We start from the raw sequence: 19,681 nt of genomic DNA, 5'->3' as shown, positions 1-19,681 counted from the left end.
TTTTTAATAACTTAGTACAGTAGTATTAATTTCTTAGCTAATCATATATTCATATTGACCTAATTACAAATAATAAATTTCTAGTAAAATGCTACTGATGATTTCCCATTCAATCTATTTCAAATTTGAAAGTTCTTTACAAACTAACAAGGTCAATTTTCTTCTTTCTTGGTTTTTCTGTATAAGTCAAGACAATGATCTAGTTCTAGGACCACGATTGATAATTGAATCGTCCACTAGAGCTGTTGAAATATACTGCTTTTCATAATCAAGGAAGACTTAAACTAAGAAAATGTCTTCTCCATTATAGAATATAAAAAACTATGCTCTTATATGATTTAATTTAATGATTGTGTCGAATGTTTACTATATGATATAATTTATCTCCAATCAAATTGAAGTTAGGAGAGGGATCAGAGAATAGAGTTTCTCTAAAGCAGCCGAAACCAAAAGTGGAAAAGTCTTCTTCGTCGTCACTAAAATAAATATAAGTAATTACTTTTGGCATTTGCGTTTGATTAAGTAATAAGTACCTTAGAACGGTTCAACAACGGCAGCCAAAAATCTTTAAATCTTTTTTCCGATTCTTCCGTTTCAAGTCAACGTTGCCCTTCGTTTCCTCCCACCTTCTTCTTCTTCTTCTCCTTCACAAATATTAAAAATCTCAAATTTAATTTGAACTCCCCAACTTTTTTAGATCCCCCATTTATTAATTCTTAGATTTGATCTGAGTTTTGTATATATCTCTCAAAATTTTATCCTTTTTTGAAAACTCTTGATCTTGGTTATTTGCCTACCAAGTGATCGATCTTTTGTCTCACTGAAACTGGGTTATGCTAAAGATTTGATCTGCTTACTGAAAGTTTCCAACTTTAGTGGGTATTAATGGCGTATCATCCGGTTTATACAGAGACTATGTCTATGGGAGGAGGGTCAAGCCATGGCCAGCAATTCGTGCCTTTTGCAACGAGTAGCGGCTCTTTGAGGGTTGAGTTGTTACATGGTAATTTAGACATTTGGGTTAAGGAAGCTAAACATCTTCCTAACATGGATGGTTTCCATAACAGGCTTGGTGGGATGTTCTCTGGGTTGAGCCGGAAGAATAGTTCTAAAGTGGAAGGTGAGAAGTCTTCAAAGATCACGAGTGATCCTTATGTCACTGTCTCTATCTCTGGTGCTGTGATTGGTAGAACTTTTGTGATTAGCAATACTGAGAATCCTGTGTGGATGCAGCATTTCGATGTACCTGTGGCTCATAGTGCTGCGGAAGTTCATTTTGTTGTGAAAGATAGTGATATTATTGGATCACAGATCATGGGAGCTGTTGGAATCCCTACTGAGCAGTTGTGTTCAGGGAATAGAATCGAAGGGATGTTTCCTATACTTAACAGTAGTGGGAAGCCTTGTAAAGCGGGTGCTGTGTTGAGTTTGTCTATTCAGTACATTCCAATGGAAAGAATGAGACTTTATCAAATGGGTGTTGGTTTTGGTAATGAGTGTGTAGGAGTTCCCGGTACATACTTCCCTTTGAGGAAAGGCGGTAGGGTTACTCTGTATCAGGATGCTCATGTTGATGATGGTACACTTCCGAGTGTACATCTCGATGGTGGCGTTCAGTATAGACATGGAAAGTGCTGGGAGGATATGGCTGATGCCATCAGACAGGCAAGGAGGTTGATTTATATCACAGGTTGGTCAGTTTTCCATCCGGTTAGGCTGGTTCGTGAGAACAATGATCCCACCAAAGGTACATTAGGGGATTTGCTTAAAGACAAATCTCAAGAAGGTGTTAGAGTGTTGGTTTTGGTGTGGGATGATCCAACTTCAAGAAGCCTTCTGGGATTCAAAACAGTAAGAATCTATACAACTCTGTTCTTTGCTTAAGACATTCTCTTTTTGCTTATCATAAGATCAAATTAATAGGTATTCATTTCTCACAATATGTATCCCATGAACTATATGCTAGCAGTAGCCGATTGGCATTTGGGTACCGAAAAAGGTTTCCATAATGATACATGTAATACATTTGACCAAATTAGCTTATGGAGCTACATACTTGTAGATATCCACAGTGGATTGATCTTGCTTTTCAATTAAGATCTAAAGCTATCGCTTAACTAATACTAGGGAGCTTATTTGTGCACCAATTTGAATGGTCTAATGTTTTGTTCTTAACTTTTCACATAGAAGGTTGTTTAGTTGCATTTTATACTTTCCTCTGTGCGTCTGTATATTCTCTGCTTTTGATAGTTAGTTCTGACACTTTTTCTGTTTATCTTGTTGGAAAGTATGTTTTAGCTTCTCTGTTTGCGTGCATTTTTAACGAAAAAAGATGTGCAGGTCTAATGTTTAACTCTTAATTTTTCACATAGTTAGTTTCTTTGTGTTTCTTTTTAATCCACCTACTATTCGGATCCTGAATTCTGAAACTTTTCTGTTTATTTTGTTGGGGCGTTTGCGTCAGTTAGACCATTTTACATGTCTCCACTAACTGAAGCAACCATCCGTCGATCGTTTTAATGAACACTTTTTTGTTGTTTCATGTAGCAAGGAGTTATGAACACAAGCGATGAGGAGACTCGTCGTTTTTTCAAGCATTCATCAGTGCAGGTTCTCCTTTGTCCCAGATCTGGGGGGAAAGGTCACAGCTTCATAAAAAAATCTGTAAGACGCTCATTAGCATTAATTACTGCATTAGTGCTTAAACTCCTGTGTGTTGAGCTTCATTTACTGAAATTTGAGTGTCATTATGATGATCAGGAAGTTGGAACAATCTACACCCATCATCAGAAAACTGTGATTGTAGATGCTGACGCAGGTCAGAACAGAAGAAAGATTGTAGCCTTTGTTGGAGGGTTAGACTTGTGCAACGGACGATTTGATACTCCCAAGCATTCTCTTTTCAGGACATTAAAGACACTCCACAAAGATGACTTTCATAACCCAAATTTTGTGGTAATCATCTAAGAAAAATCCTGTTTGGTAGCTATTTAGAAATCAGATTCAACTATTCTTGATCCGTGTAAATAATATTTTTTGTAATAGACTACTGCGGATGATGGACCAAGAGAACCATGGCATGATCTGCACAGCAAGATTGATGGTCCTGCTGCATATGATGTGCTTGCTAATTTCGAGGAACGTTGGCTAAAGGCTTCAAAGCCTCGCGGAATTGGGAAACTAAGGTCGTCGTCTGATGATTCTTTGCTTAGGATAGACAGAATTCCCGACATCATGGGACTTTCCGAAGCTTCTTCTGCTAATGAGAATGATCCAGAGAACTGGCATGTTCAGGTAATGCAGCAAGTCTCACTTGTTTAAATTACATCATTATGTGATGATGATTATCATGCATGATAACTCATGATGAATTATGGTTAGATGTGGTGGTGACAAAATAATCTCATTGATTTCCATAAACAATCATTAGGTTTTCCGTTCAATTGATTCAAGTTCCGTCAAAGGGTTTCCAAAGGACCCAAAGGAAGCCACTGGAAGAGTAAGTACAACTCTGAACAGTTTTTTAGCTTGTCATTTTCAATCACCATCATGTTGTAATGCTCTACTTATTTTATATCTGTGAACAGAATCTTCTATGTGGGAAGAATATTCTCATAGATATGAGCATACACGCAGCTTATGTTAAGGCCATACGATCTGCTCAGCATTTCATCTACATTGAGAATCAATATTTTCTTGGATCATCATTCAACTGGGATTCGAACAAGGACTTGGGTAAGAATATTGAAAGCTTTTGAAAGGAAGCTTAGTAATAAGCGGGTACTAATAACAAGGAGTTTTGGCATTTTCAGGAGCTAATAATCTAATCCCGATGGAAATCGCACTTAAGATTGCTAATAAGATCAGAGCAAGGGAGAAGTTCGCTGCCTATATTGTCATTCCAATGTGGCCGGAAGGTGCTCCAACCAGTAACCCTATTCAGAGAATTCTGTACTGGCAGGTAAAATAATCTATCAGCGATCTTGACGAACAATTTTGCCTTATTTATACCTGTATCTTTTCATAATCTCTGCAGTACAAAACAATGCAAATGATGTATCAAACCATCCACAAGGCACTTGTGGAAGTTGGTCTTGATGACCAGTTTGAGCCACAAGACTTTTTGAACTTTTTCTGTCTTGGAACCAGAGAGGTCCCTGATGGAACAGTTAGCGTATATAATAGTCCACGTAATCCACCTCAGGCAAACGCAAATGCTACACAGGTATACATATAGAAATGTCTTCTTTTGAAATCTTCTATTTTGGCTTAATGGATTCGATTACTCACTGAAACAACAAACCAATCTAGGTGCAAGCTTTGAAGAGTCGGAGATTCATGATATATGTTCATTCCAAAGGTATGGTAGTGGATGATGAGTTTGTCTTAATTGGTTCTGCGAATATCAACCAGAGATCCTTGGAAGGAACTAGAGACACTGAAATCGCCATGGGAGGGTATCAGCCTCACCATTCATGGGCTATGAAAGGCTCTCGTCCTCGTGGTCAGGTATAAAAACTTTGAAAGACTTTTACAATTTTCAATCATGACGAGAAACATAGAAACCCAACCAACGTATGTCCTCAAAAACATGTATGAAACCTGGTTTGTCCCATTTTCTTGCAGATCTTTGGATATAGGATGTCGTTATGGGCAGAACATCTAGGGTATCTAGAGCAAGGTTTCGAAGAGCCAGAGAACATGGAATGCGTAAGACGAGTAAGGCAATTGAGTGAGCTCAATTGGAGACAATATGCAGCAGAAGAGGTTACAGAGATGCAAGGTCATCTTCTTAAGTATCCGGTTCAAGTCGACAGAACAGGGAAAGTGAGTTCTCTTCCTGGATGCGAGACATTCCCAGATCTCGGTGGCAAGATCATAGGCTCGTTCCTTGCACTCCAAGAAAACCTCACCATTTGAAACTTACCTTGTATGTTTCAACACGTTTGTTCTTTGTTTCTTCCACTTCAAGAAATCTCTCTGTAAATTTATTTATTACAATTATTTCAACTCATCTATCATTAGTGTGTTTTCTATTGGCTATTGCTACTCCCGTTTGCCTTATATTTACGTTTTATTTTTCTCTTTTGTTGCATAGAAAATATTATAATTTGTGTTCTCAACACAATACTTTAAAAATTAAATTAAAATATATTTCTTTCCCTTTTATTGTCTGAAATTTTATTAATTCTTATTGTGAAACCAAAAATGAAATACAAAGCCCAAAAGATGAAACATAAACCGGCGAACGATGAAAATGTCTCAAGAGTTATTAAATCCTATGAAAACGAGTCTAAAAAAGATACAAAACAGAAAATTTAGAACCTAAACCGAGAGGAGACTAATCCTTAAACTGATAACAAAAGAAACCGACCATAAAACTTTAAGCTAAACAATAGAACCAAGAACACAAAGCACTTCTTCTTCTTAGACACAATTGAGAGAGATTTACCAAGGATGTCCATGGCCAAACCAAAGATAACATCTACCACTTCCTATCACGAAAAGAGCCAATCTCTCGAAACCAAGGACTTCAAAACTCGACAAACACCTAGCTTTCGGAAACGACGAAGACGTTATACACGAAGAACGTCTAACAAGAAGTCTTCCAAATACGATCAGACTTCAACAGATCTCGAACGCATGACAAAGAACGAAACCTATAAATTAAAATATTTTTAATGTATTATATTCTGTCAAAAAAAAAAATAATGTATTTTATTAATTTAAAATAGTATATAATAAATTTATTCAAAACAATCTTTACACGAGAATCATGATTTTAACAATATGACATTGTTTTGACTTTTGAGATGAATAAGATGTCACAAGCTTTCGAAGATTGGCATAGATTTAAGATAAGCTTTTTTAAAAGTAAGAAAAAAAAACGTGACTAATTATTTAGTTTGTTTTGTTATAACCATCATTTCTATTTTAAACAGAAAAATAATTCGTACTATGTGTTACATATATAAAAATGATCAAATGACAATGATTTTTTACCAAAGATTGGTAAATGACAATTAAATTAGTTAATATAACTTGAAGTATTAACGTGTTTCCATAATATGAGCAAAAATCAAAGTATTAACGTGCTTCATTAGAAATCAAATTTCTAAGATTTGAAGTTTTGAACCTTAGTCAAATATTTAACGAAGATAGGAAAAATATATATTTTAAAAATATGATATATATATATATATATATATATATATATATATTTTCATCGTTGTTTAGTGTCCAAATTACACTTTTCTCTTTAAGAAAAACCAGGTTCGAATCTAAATTTAGCGTAAATAATAACAAAGATGAGTACCACTAACTCATTTGTGTATTTTCATCTCATCAATACTACAAATATATATAGCGGATTGAAAATCGAAGACTAAATTATTTGATTTACTTAGTTATAAATTATAATATAACATTTTTTGTCAACACAAACAAAAAAAAGAGTTTTGTAACTTTTGGTCATGGACAAACCGTTGGCAACGTCATACTACTTGTCTACTTGATAACCCCCAAATAAAAATGTCATAAATAGAAGAAATCAAATTGCTCAAAATACAATAATTGAAGAAAGTGATATAGTATCGAACCTTTCACCTACCACCATCACGTGTTTAACCCCACGAGTTTGTGCAGCCATCGATCGTATTCGTATCGTATCATCATCCATCACACGTAACTTTATGTCCCACAAAATCGTGACGTACGTTGAATTACACGAACTCATCTCACTCATCAGCTCTGGTCTGAAATTGGTTAAAATTAGTACATTTCTACAATATTGTTTGACCATTTTTGGTAATCAGATCGGACGGTAGGAGGATGTTGATAGATTCTTTAATCGGACGGTGGCGGAGATTCCAAGGTCTTAGGGGGAGGGAGAATATTAATTGTTACATTGTTTATATATAGCTTTACGAAAACGACAATGTTTTCACGTGTTTCAAAAGTCCGAACTCATTGAATCAAAAATCCCACCACCATGTTCTGTCTGATCACGAAAAGATTAGATAAATTATTTTAACTTCTAAATTCTATTCATTTTAAAAATGTTTTCCATGTTGTTGATGATTTAATATATGGGCTATTTAAATCCAGTCAAATTATTAATAAATATTATTAGAAATTGTGAAAAGAAAACAAAATTAGTTAAGCATAGTAGGTTGATAGATAGTGTGAATAAATCTATAACTCATGACTTTTTCATGTTCTTGAGTTGGTTCGGTGCTAAATTTAACCAATTAATGTTAATCTGGCATATGATTACCAAAAAATGTTAATCTGGCATATTGGTGAATTTTTTTAAAAAAAAATATTATCAAACTAAAAGAACCACAAAATTTAGTAGTGAAATTATTTTTTTAGGTCAAAACTTTCAAAAACTATTCGACTTAATTTTCCTTTTCAGATATTTAAAAAATGTTGATTTGGTTTATGAACTAGTCAAATATATCATCGAATTTGTAAAAATGTTACTTTATACATATTACCGCAATCTCACATTACTTTAACAGTTTTTAAAGTGTGATTTTACGGAATTAATAAGCTAGGTAAATATATCACCGACTTCATAAAAATTTATATATATCATCGTCATTTTTCAATGAACTGAATTTGGTAAATGCATCACCGATTGAATCGTACCATCGAATCTCAAAACTCGTGTTGAAATTTATGTTGAAAATCTGAAAACATTTATTTCATTACAAGAACAAAAGTAAAAGGATCGTTTGAACTAAAAAGTAAGCCATATTCCAAAAAAAATGAATTGAACCTAACTCCAAGTATGAAGCCAAGTTTATGTTCTAAAGCTACTCTATCTATCATTGATGACAACAAACCAAGTGGAATCAAAAACTTGTAAACAAAAATTAGTGAGTGGCAAAATGGTAGATAGAGAAGAAGAGAAAGGGTAAAAAAGGAAAGAAAGAGAAGCACGAGGTGAGCTAACTCACGAAGTCTGCGTTTGTCTATAGAATCCGGAAACACACAAACACAATATATCCATTTTCCAGGTAATTATTTTATTAAAAAAAAAACATATTTCTTCATTTGTTTATATTTTGGTTTATTAGTGGGTATTCATTTTCTTTTTATTTCACATGTAGCTGTCCCAGGAAAAATATATATATATATATATAAAATTTGAACAAAAAGTGCCTTTAGTTAGAACAAAATAATCATTAATTAATTATATTAAATAACTGGCATTTTCAGCTGGCTTTAATTAAAACACTAAAACTAAACAATCAAAATTTGAATCTTAAAACCCAAAAATAAAAGAAATGAAGTACAACTGTACAAGTATTTTTTTTTTGTTGACCAAATTTAAAAACAAAAACAACCAATATTAATAAAATAATTATAAGAAAAAAATCATTAAAATTTTTAAATCCCCTTTTAAAGCTCGTGGACTTGTTTATTAAAAATAAAATAAAAAACAAATTGAGTTTTTTCCATTTTCTGTTTACAAACCGATTCATTCCTATATCTTCCTTCTTCCTCTACAAAAGAGCTTCACAAATCTCTCTCTCTTAAAAATCGAAACTTTCGATTTCGTTCTCTGCGAAGAAAAAAAAAAAAAAAAAAAAGGTTCTTTCGTTTTCATCGAAACAATGGCGAAGAACGTTGGGATTTTAGCTATGGACATCTATTTCCCTCCCACCTGTGTTCAACAGGTATCTATATAAAAACAAAGTTTTTATTTTTCCTCGATTTCATCTGTTTTATTATCAGAGCTATTGCATTGATGCTCTGTTTTTCTTGGTCTTTTTTGACGTTTCTGATACGTTTGATTTTATAAATCTTCAAACTTTATGTAATTGTTCAGACAAATCTTCAAGCTTTATGTTGTTTTCAGAATGCTTAATCTTTTGTCTCTGTGTTTTTTTTTGTTGTCTTGTAATGGCGGCGGAGTTAAGACAGAGAATGCTCAATTTAATAACTTTTAAAAGGATCATGATTCTGATTTGAGTTTCTCAAACTCGAGATCTTTACAGCTAGGTCTGAGATTTGGTGATATAGAGTGATTAAAGAGTGTTTCTTTTAATTGAAATTTAGGAGTTTGATAGGGTTTTTGCAGGTCCTTGATCCTGAGGTTTTTAGTTTAAGTCTCTATTGTGAAAAAGCTTGAACCTGTTTTACAAATTTTATGGTTCTTATTGAGATTGAAGCAAGTGATCTAAAACGTTCTGTTAAGAATCTCTTGCTTTCATGTGTTTCTAAGTTCTTGATTCTGATCTTTGAAATACTGGTCTTGTTGTTTGGTATATAGGAAGCGTTGGAAGCACATGATGGAGCAAGCAAAGGGAAATACACTATTGGACTTGGCCAAGATTGCTTAGCTTTTTGCACTGAGCTTGAAGATGTGATCTCTATGAGGTAATTGTTTTTTTTGGCTGCATATGTATAAACTCATGAAAAGACTGATTCTTTTTTGTTTGCATTTGTGTGTTGTCATGCAAAGACTGAATTAATCGGTTTCTTGGTTTGTGTTTCTTTTAGTTTCAATGCGGTGACATCACTTTTTGACAAGTATAAGATTGACCCGAAGCAAATTGGGCGTCTTGAAGTAGGTAGTGAGACTGTCATTGACAAAAGCAAATCCATCAAAACCTTCTTGATGCAGCTCTTTGAGGTATTTATACTAATTGCGTTTGAAAATCTGAGTACAGCTTGAGTTTCTTTGTGTAAATAGAGAGTAAAGTTTTGTCTTTTTTTTGAGGGAATGAACAGAAATGTGGAAACACTGATGTAGAAGGTGTTGACTCGACCAATGCTTGCTATGGAGGAACTGCAGCGTTGTTAAACTGTGTCAATTGGGTTGAGAGTAACTCATGGGATGGACGTTATGGCCTCGTCATTTGTACTGACAGCGCGGTATAACATCGACATAGGACATATTTTATTACTATTCCTAAGAGTCTTTTCCATGAATCTTGACCTGTTTATATCTGAAATGCTTTCAGGTTTATGCAGAAGGACCTGCGAGGCCCACTGGAGGAGCAGCAGCGATTGCTATGTTGATAGGACCTGATGCTCCTATCGTTTTCGAAAGCAAATTGAGAGCAAGCCACATGGCTCATGTCTATGACTTTTACAAGCCCAATCTTGCTAGCGAGTACCCGGTAATCTTTAATACATAGTCTCAATTATTTGACACAGAGAATCAAATTCTTATTGCTTATTCATTCTCTTGATCTTGTAGGTTGTTGATGGTAAGCTTTCACAGACTTGCTACCTTATGGCTCTTGACTCTTGCTATAAACATTTATGCAACAAGTAAGTGTTTTTTTTTTCATGGTTACAAAACCTCAGTCTCTTTCTTCTGGTGTTGTGTGTGGCTCATTTCTTCTTTGGTTTTTATTAGGTTCGAGAAAATTGAGGGCAAAGAGTTCTCTATCAATGATGCTGATTACTTTGTTTTCCACTCTCCATACAATAAAGTAATTTTCTTAAATGCTCCAGCAATAGCTTTGTTCTACTTGAACTATCTCTTACCAGTCCTCTCTGCTATTACAGCTTGTACAGAAAAGTTTCGCTCGTCTCTTGTACAATGACTTCTTGAGAAACGCAAGGTTCTTGCTTCTCAATTTTGTCTTCAGATTAAAATTTCTTTACTTGTTTGATCGTGAGTAACATCTTCTTTCCTCTACTGCAGCTCCATTGACGAGGCTGCCAAAGAAAAATTCACCCCTTATTCATCTTTGTCCCTCGATGAGAGTTACCAAAGCCGTGATCTTGAAAAGGTGAAAACTTTTTCCCGTTTCCTTTGCTTTTGATACCGAGAGAAAACCGAGTTAAAAAGCTGAACAATCTTGTCTATTTTGCAGGTGTCACAACAACTTGCAAAATCGTTTTATGATGCTAAAGTGCAACCAACGACTTTAATACCAAAGGAAATTGGTAATATGTACACCGCTTCACTCTACGCTGCATTTGCCTCCCTCATCCACAACAAACACAACGATTTGGTAATAATAGAAAACAAAACTTTGCTTCTTCTGACTATATATTGAAATCCTACATTTGGTGTGAAGTTTGTTACATATGAGTTTTGGTTGTTTTGTATAGCCGGGAAAGCGGGTGGTTATGTTCTCATATGGAAGTGGTTCAACCGCAACTATGTTCTCATTACGCCTCTGCGACAATCAGTCCCCTTTCAGCGTTTCAAACATCGCAGCTGTAATGGATGTCGGCGGTAAATTGAAGGCTAGACATGAGGTAACACAAGAACATTAGTAGCAAAACCGCGTTTCTAATTAGTATCTTGAATCTTGATCATTAATATCCGACTCGGGGGTATGTTTATTATTTCAGTATGCACCAGAGAAATTTGTGGAGACAATGAAGCTAATGGAACATAGGTATGGAGCAAAGGACTTTGTGACAAGCAAGGATGGTATTATAGACCTTTTGGCTCCGGGTACTTATTATCTGAAAGAGGTTGATTCCTTGTACCGGAGATTCTATGGCAAGAAAGGTGAAGATGGATCCATAGCCAATGGACACTGATTCTTGAAATTGAAAGGAACAAAGTCACCTGCAAAAAATGTTATGTTACTATGCACCATTTTAATCGTTCTATAAGTTTCTTTCTTGTTACTTTTGATTTTAGGGACTTGTATGTTCTGTTTTTTTTTATTTACTATTGATTTACTTCTCTCATGCAAATGAGAATTTGGATATTATTGGAAAGCTATTTCGTCTGTGTGTTCACATATGATTTCTATGTAGTCACAATTGTTATGAAAAGATCATCTTGGCAAAAAAACACAAAAAGGTCAAATTTTGTATTTCATGGATCTCTTAACACACATACAGTATATAGTCATAACTTATTTCATTAGTAGACACGATCCTAGCCAAAACATTGTGGGTGTTTCTTTAATACATTTGGAGTTGTTTTGTAGTGAAAGGATATGTGATACAAAGAAACCATGAGTTATTTATAGTACTAGTTCTAGTATCAATGACGACGTACTTATACAATCCATGTATTTTTGTGCTGTGTACGACTTGACATACACCGAGCAACCATGGTAACAGTAACCGTGGTCATGCCTACTTATGTAATCTAACTTAGAGTTGCTGAAGTTTTACAAGTTGTTTTCTAGAAACGTATAGCAATAAAAACAACCAAGAACATCAAAAGTATTTTTATCAATGGGTCTAAGAATGAACACAGAGAAAACAAAACTTTCACAAACAGATCAAAGTAAAGCCAAAAGAAAAGAGAAACAATCGAACCTAGGAGTTAGCTTAATATCAAAGAGTTGGTTTCTTTTTTTTTTTTTGAATAAAATGTTAAATTATATTCAAAGGAAAGAGTTGGTTTCTATGTTGTAAAAAACTTTGAAAGAAGCACTAATACAAGGAGTTATAAGTAAAACAAGTAGCTACGATAGAACCAACACAGATGACCAAAGAAGGAAGCAGAGTAACATTCAAAAGCATACTCTGTCCCAAGAAACCAGCCAAAGTGATTGTCGCATCAGCTATAACTCGCGCGATCGTGCCAGCTTCTGTCGACAATAGCCCTCCGTTGTAGGTTCCCCGTGACAGCCTCGATGACATCACTCTCGATAGTAACGATAAGTTCACACCTGCAAAATCCAAAAAAAAACATGTTTTCAAATGAGAAAGATGGATCTTTTACTTTCAAGAACGCAAGAAATTCATAAAAGATTTGATCTTGAAAACAATTTCGGGTTAAAACGTTGCTAAAGTTGTAGCAGTAAGTATATCTATAATTTACCTTCAAGAACTTCAGCAGAAACAAACATGATGAATCCTGAGATTACGTATTGTGGCACTGTGTAAGGGATAACTACATGGAAGCTGAGAAGTATTCCAATACAGACCATAATCTCTGAGGCCAAGAGAATTTGCCTGTAATAAGAAAGTTCACAATTTCAGGCAACACGCAAGGCGAAAAGTTCAAGAAACTAACGTATATAAGGATCTTTACCGATCTTCGAACATGTTGCTGATATAGCTTCCAACAACGAGGTTAACCGGTAGAACGGTTAAACCGAGACAGAACAAGAAGATGGAAACAGAACTCATGGACCAACCAAAGTAGTATGTAGTAACAACACTTGATTCTGATAGTAGAATCTCCATTGCGTACTTAAGCATGAAGTATATCAACAATTGAACCTAATAATAACAATATAGAGTTGTCATCTTTTTTCTCTTTTGAGGAAAAAAAAATGAAAAATCAAGATTAAGTAAATAGACTTCTTATTAAAAAAATTAAGTTTTAGTTACCTTTACTGAAGGAGTTAGTAGTTTGTAAGCAGCTACAAAGGAGTTAGCGGGTTTACGCGAATCGTCAGAAGATTCTTCGCTTCCATCACCATCATCTTCTTCATCATGTTCTGTTTCTTCGGATGCAAGCAACAGTGGCTTTTTAAGACCTTTCTCCATACTCCCATCTTGATCAGCTTCACCACAAAAGATTGTTCTAATCAGATAAGAATATAGAAGCAAAAAAAAAAAAAACAGAAGTAGTACTCTTTAACTCCATACCGGACTTAGACTCTTGTGAAGTATCAATCTCTTCAGGCTCACGTGCGGGTTCCCGAAACGAAATAGCTAACCAGACTAAGTATAATAGCCAAGCAACAGCCATAACCCAACCAGGTAATGTATCCTGGTTAAATGTAACACTTTTAATCTTGAAATCAGTTTGTAACAAACCAGCAAGAGCAGGACCACAAGCCATTCCTAGAGCACTCGCGCTAACAAATCCCGCGGAAGCTTGCATTCGGATTTTCAATGGCACGCAGTCGCTTATATATCTTCGGTTCACTGCTCTCGCCGAACCAAATCTACAAAACGTATAAATATGATAATAAAGCCAATGTTTTCTCATGAAAACAAAGTATATAAACAGAGGCCTAAAGAGACTTACCCACAGAAAAGCCTACCAATCAAGAGAAGTGCTAATGAATTGAAGTCATAAGCTAAAGCATATAACAGGTTCCCGAAGAAAAGAACGATACTACTGAAAATAAGTGGTTTGAAGTAAGATTTATTGGACCAGGCGCTGAAGTAAACAGAAGAGAAGAGCTGAGCAACTGCCATAGCACCAATGACAACACCACAAACTGTTGCTGCTGCTCCTAGGCTCATGGAGTAATCATCTGCTGTAGGAACAATGATATAGGTATTGACCATATAGAGAAACGTGTTGGCCAAGTTTAACAAGAGAGACATGAAATGGTATCTCCCTTCTTCTTGATCCGCTTGCTCGTCATGAGGGATCAGTAAGTCTTCGTCTTGCATTATTAGAGCATGTTGAGCCATGAAGTTGAGGAAGTTTGTTGAATGTGTTAGCCTGTCCACTGCATTCTTGATTGAATCCACCACAGGATCCTGTAAAATTTAAGGAAACACACAAAAAGACTGATGACACTAAACCGCGATTTTAGGTTTTTTCATAGACAAAACTCGTGAATTACAACAAAACCTGAAGAGGAACAACAGGCTGGTCGTAAATGGATAAGTAGCTTCCTTCATTGTTTTGAAGCTCATGAAGGTTTCGGGAAATGGCTCCAACAACAGCTCCAAGACCCTAGAAAAATCGATAAAACCGAAACATTAAGCTTATAGTATAGTGGCAGATTAGGCTAAGTGAGATTCTAAGACTATACCACATGTCTAAACACTTGCTGAAGTTGAGAGTAAGGATGATCAGCACGAGTCTTGACATAATAGTTTGTGAATCTATAACCAAATCTTTTATCGAATTTCTTAAGAATCTTGCGGATACCAATAGCATTCATATCGATGAAAAGCAAAAGCTTGAGAAGATCTTGTCCCACTGATCTATAAGCCTCTCTTAGGTTAGATATCTCAGATATGTCAGGCTCATCTTGGAGTACATCATGCCATTCCCTTAGTTTCTGTAACCTACTTGAAAGCAAACCTTGTTGCTCCAACATGAAAAGCGCGATTTTCTCGATCTGCAAAGCGTTAATGGATCATTCTTATAAAGTTTAAAACCGCAAAAATTTAGTGAAGAAAAAAAAGAAAAACCTGATGATCCAACATTCTTGAGAAATCTTTAAGACAATGACGACGATCTAGACTTCCTACTTCGATTTGTTGACCATATTGTTTCACTTTCTTCTTCATCAATTTGTAATTGATGTAATAACTAAAAGAGTATATCGAAAACAAAAACAAGTACATGAATCATAATTCACATTGCCATAAACTTTGTTTTTTCAAAGTTAATCTTGAATGTTAAAGAAACATACTCTTGCCATTCTTCAATACTACGTTCCTTTAGCTTTTTTCCAAAGGCGACCATTTTCTACAAAACAAAACAAGAATCAGAGACAGATAAGTATACGTCTTGTAAATGTATCAATAATTTCGTAAACCTTAAAGTGTTAGTCAAAAATGTTATTGACTTGAATAATAAGTGAGTCAAACATGTTGGGTTTTTTTTCCTACTAGAGAGTCAACTTTATATAGAAATTATATATAATCAAAGAAAAAAAAAAAGTAACATCTAAATGTATATATGGTTATACGTACCTCTTGTCGTTCTCGTTATTCTCCGTATATGTGGTCAATTTAGATTCTGAGAAAAAACAAAGAGAAGTTTTATATTAGAGTTTTGCGATTGAATTATACAGCTAAGAAGAAGGCTACGATGAACATGACTCGTGAGTGATCTAAAACATCATATTATACACGTGATAAAGTGATTACGACACTTTTTTCAAAACATTTTTCCCCCTAAAGAATACGGGATTTTACAACTTGGATTCTTGTGTTTTCTTGGCATTTTCTTGAAAAAAGATTCAAAGGGAAAAGCAAATGAAAGAAACCAAATCTTTATATATACAAACACCTAATATAATGACCTCTTAATGTTCCCTCTCGTGTTCTTACCAACTTTAAATCTAACAAAATTGCTAAGGAAGATTGAAATCTTCAAAGGATTTAGTGGAAACTCCACCAAAAAAACAAAATTCAGGAAGAGAGAAAATAAAATAAAAGAGAGAAAGTAAAATACCTCAAAAGTTGAAATATGAAAAGGCAAAGATAGGGAACCTCAGATTTTATTTGTTGTGTAATTCTGAATAACGCTGAAATTTCGGGGTTTTTTCTTATTCTTTTTCTCTGAATCCTATTCTCACCAAGAAAATTAAGAAAAAGTAAAGAAAATAAAAAATTGAGATGAGAGAAAGAAAAAAAAAATAGAGATAGTGGCTGTGATCACAAGCTCTCTCTTGGATGATGATGTATGATTTATATGCTCTTTTGGTATTTCTCTAATTGTGAGAGAGAGAGTCAAAGAGATAGATTCGGATAGAGATTTACGTTTTGGATCGTTATCTTTTTATATTTCTTTCCTTCTCGAGACATGAGGAAGATATGAGCTTTTTTTGTTGGATCAAATCTAATATATTTCTTTCCTTCTCACGGAATTTTCTGTGGGGAGGAACTATGGAGAAACGACGACAACACCTTATTGCGTGGCAGCGAGTTTGTTTACCAAAACATGAAGGGGGTCTTGGTATTAGATCAGCAAAGAAAATGAATAAAGCTCTCTTGTCAAAAGTAAGGTGGCGCCTTTTGAATGATAAAACTAGCCTTTGGGCCGCTGTCTTACGAAGCAAGTATAAAATCACGGATGTTCATGATCGCTCGTGGTTAGCTTCGAAGAGTTCTTGGTCGTCTACATGGAGAAGTATAACCTTGGCTGCTCGAGAGGTGATTCTACAAGGGATTAGTTGGGTGGTGGGAGATGGTAAGAGTATTCGCTTCTGGGAGGATAAATGGTTATTGAGCCGCCCGCTTCGAGAATATGTGAGAGAACCGCTGCCAGAGGGGTATACGGAAGTGCAAGTGTGTGATCTATGGCGAAATGACACCGGGTGGGAGCTGAGCAGTATTGTTCCCTACGTCTCGGATTCTGTACGGTTGCGTTTAGCTGCTGTGGTGGTTGATACAGTGACGGGAGTGCAGGATCGTTTGTCTTGGGGTGAGGATTCAAATGGGTCGTTTTCAGTCCGGTCGGCTTATGGTCTTATTACGCAGGATGATACGCCCCGTCAATACTTAGGCTTGTTGTTCTCTCGGGTTTGGAGAGTTGTGGCCCCCGAAAGAGTGAAAGTGTTCTTATGGCAAGGCGTGCATCAAGTTATCATGACAAATATGGAGAGGAGACGTCGACATCTTTCGGATAGTGGTATTTGTCAAGTATGTAAGTGTGGTGAAGAGTCTATTATTCATGTACTCCGTGACTGTCCAGCGATGTCGGGGGTTTGGAATAGAATTGTACCAAGACAGCTTATAGGTACCTTCTTTACATTGTCTTTACTTGAATGGCTATATGCGAACTTGGGAGATATGCATGATGTTGGTGGTTGTTCATGGTCCACAATGTTCTCGATGGCGGTTTGGTGGGGATGGAAGTGGCGCTGTGGCAATGTATTTGGAGGGAATGGTCAATGCCGGGACCGGGTGCAGTTTATTAAGGATCTTGCGTTGGAGGTTTTTAAGGCTCATCGTACGGGATTGGGCACAGCGAGAGAGATCCGTAGAGTGGAAAGGCTAATCTCTTGGGCTCGACCAAATGAGGGGTGGGTGAAGTTGAACACGGATGGCGCTTCTAGAGGTAATCCCGGTCTTGCCTCAGCCGGAGGGGTGTTACGGGACAGTAATGGGGAGTGGTGTCGAGGTTTTGCGTTTAATATAGGTATTTGTTCGGCGCCTCTTGCGGAGCTATGGGGAGTGTACTATGGGCTTTACATGGCCTGGGAGTGTGGGATGAACCGGGTGGAGTTGGAGGTGGACTCGGAGTTGGTTGTGGGTTTTCTTACGACAGGGATAAGTGACTCGAATCCGTTGTCGTTCCTAGTACGTCTGTGTTATAGCTTTCTTTCTAGGGACTGGTTGGTCCGTATTTCGCATGTGTATAGAGAAGGTAATCGTCTCTCCGATGGTTTAGCTAACTATGCTTTCTCTTTACCTTTAGGTTTTTATTATCTTGATGCTTGTCCGGAGAGTGTTCGGTTAGAGTTGATAGCGGATGCTAATGGGTCGACGTACCCTCGTCAAGTTCGGTTGTAATTTTTTTTTTTTTTTGAATAAAGTGTAGGAGACTTTTGTCTCCTGCCTCCTACCAAAAAAAAAAAAATCTAATTTATGAATTAACCTTACAAACATGTTTTTTCTATATATAAAAAATTACGTGTACTATGTTTCTCGATTAAGCACATTTTATTTATACTGTATGTTAGATGTTGACCACATTCCACATACATAAATAGATTTTTGTGTATGAATTAACCACAAACAACGTTGTTTTTTTTCTTTTCTTTTTGAGACATGAACAATCCTATTGCGAAAGGCTTTACAGCCTTTACTCCTTGATCAGTTTTAATTTCTACTACAGTCCCTAATTTGTTGGATTCCCAATCTAGAACCATTCTTATTGCATGGGTTCTTACACAAATCTTACCTTAAGATTTGTGAAGAAAAATACTTATACCTTAAGATTTGTGTAAGAATCCATGTAATGAGGATGGCCTAATGCTACGGTTATGTGTTTTAAATTTGTTTATATTTTATATGATGTATGATGCATCATACTTGCAAGTGTGAAGGCATACCATGCACAACCATATTTAAGGGTGATCTAAGACTAAGTGAGTTTGGGTTGATTTTTCGATCACATGCACGAATGGGGAAAGATGCTAGTAGATCTTTTGGATTGAGAGGTATCGGCTGAGAAAAACTGTAGTTATTATTAGTACTATACCAAGTATTCCAAATTATAGATACGACAGACGAGTGAGGAATATATATAAGTAGAGCACCGTCTAAAACTTCCAACATAGTGAGCATGCACTGATGCAGACAACAACCACTTATTGTAACCCCAAATGCCGAAAGAACAGTTTTCTAATTATCAAAAAAGAAAACGTGGCAAAGTAAAGTAACATGCTCATGACTTGATCAACTTTGTTACGTCTAACTTTTTTGTTTTTCTTTTTTTTTTTTTATATTACAGTATACATATGAAAGTATAGATAACTGATTAATTATGTTATAATCAGCAAAAATAAGCAAAATTCGTCTAGTTTATAGGATTTTAGCTAAGTTTTTTTCTTTTCTTTTGGGTACAAGTATAACCACATATTAATGTTAATCTAACGTTTTCCACGATTTTTATATGGGTGGTAACAAAAACAATGACTAGCTAGTGTGATCCTTATCATGTGATGAAAAATATATCAAAAGTAGTAAAATAATCCCACGTCCTTATTGTATTCTTCATTTAGTGAATGTACCCACGTGCGTTACAAGTTAGAACTCAGAAGATAGCTTCTTACTTTAAAACTCGTAAGACTTTTGTTTTGTTTTTTTTTTAATCCAATAATGTATAAAGTTCGTTAAAATATTATAGTTACAAGTTATATCGTAGAATATGAAAGTATAAGGCCTGAAGCCCACAACGGGAAAACAAGTATACCCCAAATACCTTGTAATATTGAAAGTTCTTCTCACCAGCAAAAGACGACAAAGGAGCAAAAAGAACAGAACTCTTCTCTGCAACACAAAGACACAAATATGCAGAGTGTAAGGAAGGTGAAGACGTCACTCCCAGCTGGTTCTCCGACAATTGTACTATCAAACCGGT

At 35.6% G+C, this 19,681-nt stretch overlaps 4 protein-coding genes across 6 annotated transcripts; 2 read left to right on the top strand and 2 right to left on the bottom strand.

The window, feature by feature from the left end:
* The first annotated feature begins 540 nt into the window (after window positions 1-540).
* Window positions 541-5,085, top strand: LOC17884420 (phospholipase D gamma 1). 2 transcript variants are annotated; one of them, XM_023780754.1, is made up of 10 exons: window positions 558-1,851; window positions 2,548-2,664; window positions 2,761-2,955; window positions 3,046-3,294; window positions 3,431-3,499; window positions 3,588-3,735; window positions 3,813-3,961; window positions 4,037-4,225; window positions 4,312-4,509; window positions 4,627-5,085. In XM_023780754.1, the coding sequence occupies exons 1-10, from the start codon at window positions 886-888 to the stop codon at window positions 4,918-4,920; spliced, it is 2,574 nt and encodes an 857-aa protein (XP_023636522.1). In that variant the 5' UTR covers window positions 558-885; the 3' UTR covers window positions 4,921-5,085. The 2 variants fall into 2 exon arrangements, with proteins under 2 accessions (XP_023636523.1, XP_023636522.1); XM_023780755.1 differs by lacking the exons at window positions 4,312-4,509; window positions 4,627-5,085 and having other exon boundaries at window positions 541-1,851; window positions 3,813-3,929; window positions 4,037-4,195.
* Window positions 5,086-5,250: 165 nt separating this feature from the next.
* Window positions 5,251-6,649, bottom strand: LOC111830010. The gene is made up of 2 exons (XM_023780345.1): window positions 6,600-6,649; window positions 5,251-5,623 (listed from the first exon to the last, which is right to left on the bottom strand). Exons 1-2 carry the CDS (start codon window positions 6,647-6,649, stop codon window positions 5,449-5,451), a joined length of 225 nt encoding a protein of 74 aa, XP_023636113.1. The 3' UTR covers window positions 5,251-5,448.
* A 1,913-nt stretch (window positions 6,650-8,562) lies between these two features.
* LOC17884458 (hydroxymethylglutaryl-CoA synthase) lies at window positions 8,563-11,727 on the top strand. The gene is made up of 12 exons (XM_006287640.2): window positions 8,563-8,687; window positions 9,284-9,390; window positions 9,514-9,646; window positions 9,745-9,888; window positions 9,978-10,136; window positions 10,217-10,290; window positions 10,379-10,454; window positions 10,531-10,586; window positions 10,670-10,757; window positions 10,842-10,982; window positions 11,083-11,232; window positions 11,329-11,727. The coding sequence occupies exons 1-12, from the start codon at window positions 8,625-8,627 to the stop codon at window positions 11,521-11,523; spliced, it is 1,386 nt and encodes a 461-aa protein (XP_006287702.1). The 5' UTR covers window positions 8,563-8,624; the 3' UTR covers window positions 11,524-11,727.
* Window positions 11,728-12,351: 624 nt separating this feature from the next.
* Window positions 12,352-16,139, bottom strand: LOC17883373 (SPX domain-containing membrane protein At4g11810). 2 transcript variants are annotated; one of them, XM_006287122.2, is made up of 12 exons: window positions 16,046-16,139; window positions 15,562-15,607; window positions 15,279-15,334; window positions 15,055-15,175; window positions 14,670-14,981; window positions 14,486-14,590; window positions 13,928-14,391; window positions 13,543-13,844; window positions 13,282-13,457; window positions 12,980-13,170; window positions 12,767-12,900; window positions 12,352-12,614 (listed from the first exon to the last, which is right to left on the bottom strand). In XM_006287122.2, exons 3-12 carry the CDS (start codon window positions 15,329-15,331, stop codon window positions 12,376-12,378), a joined length of 2,097 nt encoding a protein of 698 aa, XP_006287184.1. In that variant the 5' UTR covers window positions 15,332-15,334; window positions 15,562-15,607; window positions 16,046-16,139; the 3' UTR covers window positions 12,352-12,375. The 2 variants fall into 2 exon arrangements, with proteins under 2 accessions (XP_006287184.1, XP_023637220.1); XM_023781452.1 differs by lacking the exon at window positions 15,055-15,175.
* Between the last annotated feature and the right edge of the window lie 3,542 nt (window positions 16,140-19,681).

The sequence above is a fragment of the Capsella rubella genome, unplaced genomic scaffold (genome assembly GCF_000375325.1).
Source record: "Capsella rubella cultivar Monte Gargano unplaced genomic scaffold, Caprub1_0 scaffold_6, whole genome shotgun sequence".
Lineage (NCBI taxonomy): Eukaryota > Viridiplantae > Streptophyta > Magnoliopsida > Brassicales > Brassicaceae > Capsella > Capsella rubella.
The sequence above is the reverse complement of the archived record's forward strand: the minus strand, read 5'-3'. Positions and strand labels throughout refer to the sequence as shown.

Coding starts and splice junctions, on each gene's coding strand:
- LOC17884420 (XM_023780754.1), top strand. CDS start 886: ATGGCGTATCATCCGGTTTATACAGAGACTATGTCTATGGGAGGAGGG. Junction 1,852..2,547: donor GCCTTCTGGGATTCAAAACA/GTAAGAATCTAT, acceptor TGTTTCATGTAG/CAAGGAGTTATGAACACAAG. Junction 2,665..2,760: donor ACAGCTTCATAAAAAAATCT/GTAAGACGCTCA, acceptor TATGATGATCAG/GAAGTTGGAACAATCTACAC.
- LOC111830010 (XM_023780345.1), bottom strand. CDS start 6,649: ATGGCTGCACAAACTCGTGGGGTTAAACACGTGATGGTGGTAGGTGAA. Junction 5,624..6,599: donor GTGATGGTGGTAGGTGAAAG/GTTCGATACTAT, acceptor GATCTGTTGAAG/TCTGATCGTATTTGGAAGAC.
- LOC17884458 (XM_006287640.2), top strand. CDS start 8,625: ATGGCGAAGAACGTTGGGATTTTAGCTATGGACATCTATTTCCCTCCC. Junction 10,291..10,378: donor TATAAACATTTATGCAACAA/GTAAGTGTTTTT, acceptor GGTTTTTATTAG/GTTCGAGAAAATTGAGGGCA. Junction 11,233..11,328: donor AATTGAAGGCTAGACATGAG/GTAACACAAGAA, acceptor TTATTATTTCAG/TATGCACCAGAGAAATTTGT.
- LOC17883373 (XM_006287122.2), bottom strand. CDS start 15,331: ATGGTCGCCTTTGGAAAAAAGCTAAAGGAACGTAGTATTGAAGAATGG. Junction 14,392..14,485: donor AGCCTGTTGTTCCTCTTCAG/GTTTTGTTGTAA, acceptor TAAATTTTACAG/GATCCTGTGGTGGATTCAAT. Junction 13,845..13,927: donor ATTGGTAGGCTTTTCTGTGG/GTAAGTCTCTTT, acceptor TACGTTTTGTAG/ATTTGGTTCGGCGAGAGCAG.